Source organism: Bradysia coprophila, chromosome IV (assembly GCF_014529535.1).
Source record: "Bradysia coprophila strain Holo2 chromosome IV, BU_Bcop_v1, whole genome shotgun sequence".
In the NCBI taxonomy this organism is placed as follows: domain Eukaryota; kingdom Metazoa; phylum Arthropoda; class Insecta; order Diptera; family Sciaridae; genus Bradysia; species Bradysia coprophila.
The window spans coordinates 14,944,326-14,955,010 of NC_050738.1; the positions used below are offsets into that span (position 1 = coordinate 14,944,326).

The 10,685-nt window shown below is 35.1% G+C and overlaps 2 protein-coding genes across 3 annotated transcripts; one reads left to right on the forward strand and one right to left on the reverse strand.

Annotated features, from left to right (window-relative positions):
* Positions 1 to 288: 288 nt before the first annotated feature.
* Positions 289 to 1,680, forward strand: LOC119066448 (filamin-C-like). Its single transcript, XM_037168949.1, has 5 exons — positions 289 to 569; positions 646 to 748; positions 883 to 960; positions 1,024 to 1,296; positions 1,355 to 1,680. The coding sequence occupies exons 1-5, from the start codon at positions 549 to 551 to the stop codon at positions 1,462 to 1,464; spliced, it is 585 nt and encodes a 194-aa protein (XP_037024844.1). The 5' UTR covers positions 289 to 548; the 3' UTR covers positions 1,465 to 1,680.
* Positions 1,681 to 2,219: 539 nt separating this feature from the next.
* Positions 2,220 to 10,415, reverse strand: LOC119066447 (prominin-1-A). Of its 2 annotated transcripts, none has more exons than XM_037168948.1 (15): positions 10,016 to 10,415; positions 8,219 to 8,372; positions 8,070 to 8,140; positions 6,741 to 6,988; positions 4,961 to 5,148; positions 4,582 to 4,889; positions 4,364 to 4,520; positions 3,663 to 4,309; positions 3,424 to 3,603; positions 3,212 to 3,367; positions 3,051 to 3,148; positions 2,735 to 3,001; positions 2,596 to 2,649; positions 2,490 to 2,516; positions 2,220 to 2,346 (listed from the first exon to the last, which is right to left on the reverse strand). In XM_037168948.1, exons 2-15 carry the CDS (start codon positions 8,352 to 8,354, stop codon positions 2,277 to 2,279), a joined length of 2,607 nt encoding a protein of 868 aa, XP_037024843.1. In that variant the 5' UTR covers positions 8,355 to 8,372; positions 10,016 to 10,415; the 3' UTR covers positions 2,220 to 2,276. The 2 variants fall into 2 exon arrangements, with proteins under 2 accessions (XP_037024843.1, XP_037024841.1); XM_037168946.1 differs by lacking the exon at positions 10,016 to 10,415 and adding an exon at positions 8,449 to 9,035.
* Between the last annotated feature and the right edge of the window lie 270 nt (positions 10,416 to 10,685).

Below are 10,685 nucleotides of genomic sequence, written 5' to 3' on the forward strand. Positions count from 1 at the left end.
GAACTAAGAAAGTTCACAATTATATTGGAGATAACGGATATCCCTGTCAATTTGACAGTGTCAAATGTGAAAGCGTGAGATGCTTCTTACCAAACGAAAGTGCAAACTAAAGATTCTGGTTACCGCATAATTCTTTGATAACTTTGATTGCAATGTCGGATTAAACCATAGATAGACAAGACCACAGAATCCACAAATTTTTTTCGCTAGGTGAAATTTTCCTATTCAATTATTCATAAACGAAACGTTTCCAACCGTTTATTAACGTCCTTCAACAGTTTATGAAATAGTGCGAGTCAAGTTTTGAGTCAGAGAGTTATTTTTAAAATTCATGCAATGAAAATTCTACAATTTTTCAATCTTTCGCATTTGTTACTCACTCTTCGCTTTGGCATATTTATACATGCATGTGTATAGCCGTTGATTTGATCCGTGCAGAAATATTTTGAATATCACAGTAATAATTTCACTCATAAGTTGACATTGAGAGTGCCATAGTATTTTTAAATTCAGTGTTAGTGGTATCCTAAATTAGCATCGTTTTAAATATGTCAGCAAGTTCGATCCAGGTATTTTCGTCTAGTTCTATTCCAAAATACCTTTGTTTAAGTGAACTCTAAAATTGTGTATTCTAATGGACCAAAGGCTTGGGGAGACGGTTTGTCCCATGGATTCGCTGGTCAACAGGCAAATTTTCTGGTGAACCCGAATGGACTAAATATGTCAAAAGTAACATTTGGTGTCGAAGGTAAAACATTTACAGAGAGTGCCGAAAACCCATTGTTCATTGCTCGACTAACAATCATTACATAAGTAATTTTCATTCTCATGAGGCTGTGACTAAAAATTAGAATACAAAAAATTTAATTCATATTTTGATAGGACCGTCCAGACCCGAGTTTATTTTCAATCATCCACCAGGTGGTGCTGTTGAAGTGAGTTACATCCCAACATTTCCAGGTCTAAATAAATGTTTATCTTCATCTAAGATCGAATAAACACAAAACGCAATCTCGATTGTAGGATTATACAGAATTCATATAAAGTTCTTCGGACGAGACATTCCCGGATCACCGTTCCCAGTGAACGTTAGCGGTGATCCACAGTCTCAAGTGGAAATGGTTCGTGATGTTATACAAAATGTTCGAATTTCTGGACCAGCTGCAACGAATGGAAAATCTTTAATTACGAATCAATTTTTGTTGGATGCACGCGAGGCAGTTGTGAGTGGTGGTTTGAACGCCTTTATGCAGGGACCCGGTAATGTAGAAGTTGGATTCAAGGAAAATTTGGATGGTGAGTAAAAAATTCATAAACAATTCGCTCAGTTTAGAGATCGTGTTTTTACATCTAGGAACGATTCATGTCCAATACAAGCCATCGCACAGCGGAGTATATAAGTTGATCATTAAATTTGGCGATATTCCTGTCGTTGGAAGTCCATTTGTTATTAATGTCAATTAAATTATTTGATCGATTTGTTATGATTCAAGAAATAACTTAATTTTTCCTCGTCGACAATGGTCTGTCTAGCACCGAAGCTTAGCACCGGACAGAGCATTGTCTTTGATATTTCTAATTTTTGTCACTTTTCAATTACTCAGACGCCAGCATACTAATGTGAAATTTTCCACGTTTTAAATTAATAAAACTGACCAAATAATATATGGTGCTTATATCGAAAATCAACAGTCTTTTTCGACAGCCTTTCCGAACGACAAGCTCCTGTCGTTGCATACCTCGTCTTCGGCTCTAACTGCACTCTCAAAATAATGACTCCGAGTTCTACTATTCTACTATTTCGACGTTTTAGCTGTTTCCGAATAAGATTAAACAGTCCGTTTGGTACCTCAAGTGCTTCTATTTAGAGTACCACACATGCTTGAAGTGCGTCCAATGCCATATACCACGGCAGAGTAAAATAAACCAGGCAGGAGCGGTTCATTTTCGAAACGTCAAATAAGGGACCTAATACACTGGATTAAAATGAACTCAAATGAACACTGACATAAATTGAAAAAAAATATTCGCAAAAAATATAGGGCTACTAGATTATTCAGGTCCCTAGTCAAATCAGCGCTCCTGCCTCGTTAACTTTACAGTGTTGTGCATATACCTGGTGATCTTCTGAAATCTCATTTGACAGTGTTCATTTGGGGTTCATTTCATATGTAGTTCCATCTGATGATGGAAGCATTAAAATACTTTGAGTTCGATTTTTTTTTTACATTTTATTCGAAACATTAATCCAACTCTGATTCGAATCTGACGACTCCTCATTCATCAAAAACAAAATTAGAAGTTTCCGATTTGGCACTTCTCACACTTGCATGCCTCATGGCCCGCCTATTTTATTATATCACCAATAAAGTCGAAAGATTTAAAAAATGTCGTTGTGAGGCGTAGAAAATTAACAAAGTAAAAAAAGTAAAAATTGTAAAAAGAAAAATGTTAAAAAAAATGCTGGCAACAAAATTCACCAATTTGACCTGTCAATTCTGGGTGTCCGTTGAGAGCTATTGATATGATTGCATAGAATTGTTATTTTTTAGTTTGGATTGTACTTTTAAAAAAATGGAAAACCGAACAAAATACCTAGATGCTGCCCAATTGCTCTGCTCCGAAATAATTAAAGAATCAGCAGGAGCCCTGAAAGAATTGTTAAATTACCTTTGGCATCTCGTAGACATTCTATAAAAATCTCTAAAAAAAAAAATTAATCAAAGCTCCCTACTGATGACTATTTGTGTGTCTCAGTCCTCTAGACAGTCCCATTCGTCCATAAATATTTGCCAGTGCCAACGATATTGGTGTCGCTAAATTCCAAAAAGTCAAACATAAAAGTGCGGAAAACCACAGTCCATTCAATGGTGCGATTGTGTGATGGCACAACAACATACGGTTAGCATTGAATATGTCGAACAACGGACGACACGAGGCTGTACGTTCATTGAGTAGCGACAAAAGGTGGTGCTTGTTGTGTTTTATGTGATGTTTAAGTCTGCAAATCCAAATGGTGTTATATCGATAACAAATGACCGACAGATTACCTTTCTTTAAAATCTCTCGTTTTCGCGACACAAACATCGTTCGCTTTTTGGCTTAAGAAAAATTGAGCAGTTTTCAACTGTAGCAAACTCTGATTTACCTACAGGAATACAATGAATGAAGTAGGTGAACGGCAAGGATTCACAGTTTAACCGGAAATTACTTGATGTGACCATGGTCCTCGTTGCAGTTCTAGTGCAGTCAGGTGATAAATGATATCGTTTTTCGTTTTTTCGAGTGGCTGAAATACAGCCGTCTGTAGTCGTCTTGCCCGAGTGCTCAATGTCGTCATTCGGGATGATGTGGCAACATCTTGAATCTAATGACAAATATCGAGTGAACACTCATAGCGTGAATCGCTTTCATTTCTCCCACCTGTAGTGAAACCCGCTGAACCTGATCGATGAAAGTTGATAAGTCTCGTTCGGGTGTGGGACTGCTTAAATCGGTTCTATATGCAGCTAGATCGATATTAGCACTCACGAACATAAACTCGAGAATGCTTTGCAGATGTTCGGTGTATGACGAAAATGAATGTGCCGTGATGGACAATTGCTAGAATGGAAAGTTCCTGCTGACAAATTTGAATTATCCCCAAGAAATTCATCGCTTACGTCTATAGCCGTTTCAAGTCGGGGATATTTTTTCAACTCAGTGACATCTGTTAAGTTCATCAATGCTTCAACGCCAAATACACTAAACGTCGACTGATTGTTCTCACATTTCTTTAAAGCACCACTTAACGTTGCATTAAAGATTGTTGCATTCAGTGGTGAACCAGAGGGCTTCAAAATATCGGCAATAATTCCGTTCCTGGTTCCATTTCCATATACAAGTCCCGGACGATCAAGTAATTTTGTTAGCACACTGTAGTTCGGAGATTCGTACAGCGGACGGCAAAGAAACACTTCTCCATGACCACCCAGCAGCATAACAAATATAGTAAACATTCCTAAACCGATGCACCCCAGACTAATGGCAGTTGCAGCAATAATGAATGTCAGCCGAGCCCGATTTTCGGAACGAGCGCAGCCATAGCCTAGTCCTCCAAGTAGTAATAGTGTCACGATAAAAACAATCACAGCAGTTATCAGAGACAACGACCAAAGGAAATGTGATACATCGTTAATGTCGTCGAGTACCGGTAAAGTAAGCGTCCATGTTTTATCGGCTCGATCAATAATTGCGCGAACTGAGAAACTTAATGCATTCGTTGAAGCCAGGGTTGCATCTTTCATTGCAGTTAATTCGTTATTTATGTCTAAAAAGGAAATTTCTTTATGCTTGATAAGAACAGATATCAACTCGAGCGCACCATTCCAATGCTTTGTGGCATTAACTTTAATCCTCATCGAAAATCCTTGAAAGAATTGTCGCGCATGTTTTATTTCCATTGATAAATTTCTTTTAACTCCGTTAGATTCAAGTTCGCCAAGTGTTAGCATTTTGTACAGTGATGGATCTGTTTGTAACTGAAGAAAGTCTTGTTAGGAATATTTAGATTAAGCTTTAAAATTCTACATAACGAAATACCTTGATCAATTTCCCAATAATGTTAGTCTCATCCAGACCCTTAATTTTTAAAGTTTCGCATAAAGAACGATCACGGCCGACACATTGCCGTTGAAGAACAGTCAATTGTGTTTGCAGTTCCTCGATTCGAGTAAAGGCATCATGCGATATTAAAATCGCTTTTGCTATTGAATCGTGTAAAATTTGAATACGATGAACGATTTCATAATTTGTGGAACAAATCCCATTCATTACATCCAACGAGCTTTCAATACCGGTACTTAATTCCAAATCTCTTTGGATTGGATCACCGAGAAGCTTATCAATTTCTGCAGGTCATTTTTATCACGTCAATATTTCTAAGCGAATTGTTAAACATGATTACGATTGTATTAGATACCTTCAAAGTCAAGCCTTAACCGATCCGATACTGTGTTCATACCCTCGTGAACACTAAATAGTATTTGTTTGTGAGAATCTTTTAGAAATGCTTCAATGTCTTTGAGAGACGCCCGCAAAACGTCCGGGGTTTTATCAACGGCCGCTGAGATTTCTTCGTTTGTTATAATCATTGTCGAGGCGGAACATCTAAAATATTTTTTTATTTTTTTTTTATTTTTCCAATTGAAGTGTTAGCAATAACGAATAACTACATAAGAAGCTAATAACAATTTTTACTACCTTATCGCGGGTACGATATTAGATTTAAGGGTACGATATTGGTTCTGTTACTTCTTTTGATCTGAACATTTTCAAAAGATTAATGCGAAATCTATTACTTCATTTATTTTAGCAGTCACTCTAAAATTAAAGTCTTCATTGATTCAAAAGATGTCTTCGCTTTTTTTCGTTTCTATCGATAACAGATGAATAGCCTAAAACTATCAAATTTTATAGTTTTTCTTGTAATGCAGCAGCTACGGAAGTGCCCGTGTCCATGAACATCTAACAATTAGAAATATGTCTACAAGCATTTGAACAATACAGGGTGGATCACAATGTTTGTGAAAGACAGATAAAGATGAAGTAATGTGAGCATGTTAACAGGAAAATTATGATTGCACGTCCTGAGAACTTAGTCTGAGGCTTAGTCTATTACGACCTGATATTAGTGCCTTTTAACATTCTTACAATAGACAATATTAACAATATTGTAGAACATTATCTTAACATAAAATCATTGTTTCAATCTGAAATATGATAAAAACAGTGAAAAATTAGATGTTTCAAAATATTTCTTCACTTTGACCACATTTTTGGATCATGTGTTGTCCAAAAAATTTGATAAAACTTCTAGGGCTTAGGTAATTGAATTCTCTATCGATATCATCCATAAAAATACGAAATAATTTGTTCAGAGTGTTCGAAAATGGTCGAGAACTGAAATAGTGCACTCTAGACTTCCCCCTCCTTTTTCCCGACAAGTGACAGGATTTCAGCTTGGCACCCGAACTTTTCTTTTTCAGGGTACCAAGGGCTATCCAAATCACCCAAGACATCCCGTGCACCTTTCATGGACACGGGCACTTCCGTGGCTACTGGAATATTGGGCATTTAAAGAATTTTTCTCGTTATTTAGGCCTTCAGCATGAAAAGTTGTAAACGCATCTGTTGTGGACAGTTCATTTTAGGCATTTTCGCTAGTTGTAGCCCGAACGAAGTGACCGCCCACCACAGATACGTAAATAAGTATTCTTTCCAATCATAAGTAATTCTAAAAATGTTAGCCCATCAGTGTCTGCAATCCAAATGGTACATTAAACTTAATTGAAATTAATTGATAAAAATGTTCCTAACGTTTCATCGACGGCAAGCAGTTAATACAATTGTCGAATCTATCACTTGATTCGATCTTACTAATTGAAAAACAAATTTAGCGTTAGGTACTCATGGATACGAATATGATGAGTACCTTCATTGATCGGTTTTCGAAATAATATTTTCCTTTCCTCTAAAACAGCTGAATCATTAAATTGCTGATTTGTCTGGCGACAACAGTTAGGTACAATTTATTATTTCGCATTTCGACAACTATTCTCATAATTTGATTCGATTTTCAAACCCAAACTACTAAAAATAAATTCCGTTCAACCAAGCAACTAATACAGGCTATTTTATGATGCTAGCTGGCAATAAAAAACCATTAAATGAAAAAAACTAAAATTGTCTTATAAACTCACATCAACAACAATAAAATAAATTGCAACAAAAATTGCAAAACTTTTCTGCGACAATGAATAACATTTCCTACGGTTTCATCGAGTGTTAATGGATCAACTGGTGGAACGCCATCACCCACACCACAGTCATCAGTAAGATTTTTCGATCCTCGTCCACAGCTCCAAGCAGCCACGATTCCCAGTGGTATCAGCGATATTACCAAAAATAATGATATCAAGCAAATAAATCCCGATTCGATTTTAAGTGCCTTTTGGATGGGAGACAAGTTTTTTCTTGTTAATATTTTTGTTATAAAACCAAAATCAAATTTATGTTGAAAGTTTTCGCAGTTCAAATTTCAATATTATGTTGTTTACTCGCCTCGCCCTAGCGTTTCTTTTTTCACCCCTCCTAACCAACCATTCAACAGTCCACACAAAAAATGATGAAATATTAATCTGTTATGTCTGCAGAAATTTATTTCTTTTAAAAAATTTCGAAAGTTTTTCATAGGTCAACAACAGATGTAAATCTTATCTTACAACAATAATAATCAACGATGAACGATGACAAGTCTTTTTTTTCTTTAATAACATACAAGATTTATGCCAAGATTAAGATTAACCTGTCTATGTCGGAAAATCGGTCGGTTATAGAGATATTGTTATGATACCGTCAAACGACAACTGAAGTGGATACTTTGAGAAAATGATATATTCGGTTGTTCTATTGAAGAAAACTTTTGCGAAAGAGGAAGACAAGTTTTTGTCCGTCCTGTATCGTTTATATGTAAAAGTTGGCTTGCGATATTACATTGTGTTCAGACTATTTGTATAACAAAAAAAAGTTTCCGCTTAATTTCGCTGATTTTTTCTTCGGCTTTTTCTTTTACATTTTTTTCTTATCATTGAAACAGAGCTCTTCAGTCGCCACAATGTTGAGATAATGAAACAACTTATCTGATATTTTTCTACTTCTTCCGTTCAAACAACGAATGACGATTCAAAGAATTGTTTTTAAAAGTATAAGTGGAAAGAGAATAATTTCTTAAAAATTAATTGTTATGAATAGTTACAGTCGAGAAAAGCAAAGTTTAAAAAAACAATTCTTAGCTGATTTGATTAGCAATTGGAAAACTTTTATTTTAATCCGAGAGCCAATCTACTCAACCTTGGTCAGAAAAATGTAGCAGTGCAAAACTTATCCCTGAATAAATCTTATTATTCTCAATGAGTTTATCCTTAAAACTTTTTCTTGTTACCATAAAATACCAATAATAATTTAAAATAATGAGCTTATGTTTTTGCATAGTATGGAACCATTACAATCGAAAGTTCGGTTTCTCTTACCTCCATTAACAATTCCATAATTGACAATCTGGAATGAAAGGCATCTCGCAGTAATTCTAAAACACAATTAACTTAACTTGAATTATTGAAGCACTGCTCTTTATCCGACAACGATAAGAAAAAGGTTAGGCATCCAAAGTCAGACTTACCTACTGGCAAATCGTGTGGCGTAATGTAGGACAAGAAAGCATTTAGGTAAGTAAATATAAATGGTCCTTCATCCAGTCGCAGAGTAGGTAGGACATAATTGGCCGTTGCTGTTGGTTCAGGAAAATCGAGATCCATTGAAATGTTAGGCTTTTGCTGCATGATAAGAAAATGACTGTGAGAAGAAACAGAGAAATTTCGTAGGTGGAGTAGGTGCAACGTTATTAAATACCAAACTTTCAATATTCCTTTTCGTATAAAACAAAATCCTCCATGCACAATAAATACTCAGTTATATATCGAGTTATCCATAAATTATACCAGTTAGCACAGACACTACGATTCGGTGTATTAAATTAATCATACCACAACACAAGAAATCTGAACACGTAACATAAAGCGATGTATTACATCTTAAACGTTGCCTTTTATCTTTGCACGAAGAATTTTCTATTTTGTTAGTTATTATTGTAACGCATGTAAAGAGCTAGAAAATATTATATTGCTCGATATATTTTGTAGTATGTGGAGTTAAATTACACAAAAGCTTACGAAGACTGTATTTCAAATGTTGCATATAAAACACTTACGTTCCACTAAAAGCACTGAGCGCTGAACTACCTTCTTCGCTCTATTTTCATTAAAATTACAACTGAACATATGAACGAAACAGTAAATTACATTGATTGGAGAAACCATACATAGAATATATTTGTAAGATTATAAGTTGAGCGTCTGGAAATAATTGGAGAATTGGAATGAGAGTAATACAGCGTTGTTTTCAATTTCAGCAATTGCTATTGGTAATGACATAATAAATTAACCTTATACGGACGGCTATTCATCTATTATTGACAACGGCAAATTCTGCCTAAGGTGAGCTTACACATGCAAAGAAAGGAAGTGAAAGACTTTCCATCAATGACATGTTAGATCAAAAGAAGTAATAGACCCGATAACAACACAGCTGATAAGCTTGCAGTCTGTCAAAGATTAAAGGCCAGGCAACCGTCAGAAGATACCTCCAAGATACAACAGAACCGTACTGTCTTGACTGGAAATTTTTTGTTTCGACGTGTGACATATGTTCCTCGCCTTCGGATAATAATATAACAACCCTCCCACCTCAACAAAAAATTTTGTAGGAAGGCAATAATAGTACACAATTGGTCAATGAAGTAATTGCATTGGGTCCCCCTGTATGATTGTTCTGGGTCAGCACAAAGCGTTCAAAAGTAGATTCTGACCAACTCTTCTGTAAAACTTTCATTCATATTTCGAAACTGTACTGATTGATTTGTATCGAAGAATCTTGGGAACATATTAATTGTATATCGAGTCTGTTACTGCATTCGTTAGAAAAGCTTTCAAAATAGTTGAATTAAGAGTTTACTTTACCCAGACAGCGTCCATTACTTAATTTTGTTGTAACAGTCGATAATAATATGACAAATGACTAAAATACAACATAAGTGCCTTTTAAGCTTTTACAAATTGCAAGCTTTTCTTCATCGCTTATTGTTATTGCTGCTGACAATATAGACGACTAGCACATTGTAAAAGGTTAATGGAACATTAATCGAATAAACCTGAATATAATATGCAAATATCCAAAAATAATTAATTTACGTTATGGACAGGACAGGTATTATTAAACTATATGCGTTGCATAATCGTTTACACAATAAATTACAAATTACATCCCAAATAAATGTTTGATTAAATGGACTAATTAAGCTCAAACCCAATTAGCTTAAATTCGTATTCTATAGCGTTACGTAGAGCCAAACTTTACCCACCCTTCCACATGAACACACAAACCAGTTCGTCTACAAAACAGGACCGAAAAATGGCAACACTTAAAACCAACTTTTTCTGTGTGAAAATCACTTTCAACTTCGTGCGCAAACTTTTTGGAATTTAATTAACCAAGAAATCACTTCAGGCAAAACACAGAAGATTATTCGAATATTATCGAATCGAGATTCTATTTTATAATTTCGTTTCGAATAAATTTCATTTACTGTTCGGTGTGAAAAACTGGAAAGTTTTTCAGTGAAATGAAAACGAACGATATTTCCCGTCTAAGCATTTCGAGGTGACTGAATTCTTTTATAATTGAATACAATTAGCTTAATAAAAGTTACACGATTTTTTAGCTCTCGATTTCAGCGTCAAATTGAGTCAATTAAATTGAAAACTTTTTCGATCAAAAGGATGTAAATGGAATAAGAAAAATTTCGGCTACTCAAAGATTCACTCAAATAAGTTGCCGTATTTTTTGTCCGTAATGACTGACATAATAAACTTGTAAGTTAAATCTATTGAAAAATTTATATTTTACACACGTACAGAAGCAAACGTTGCCACAATTTATGTGTTAGAAGCCATAAAAATGATAGTTTGTTCCATAAATTCGTATATTATATATGCCCATCGAGTTACTTTACAAGTTGACTTTTGCTTTTG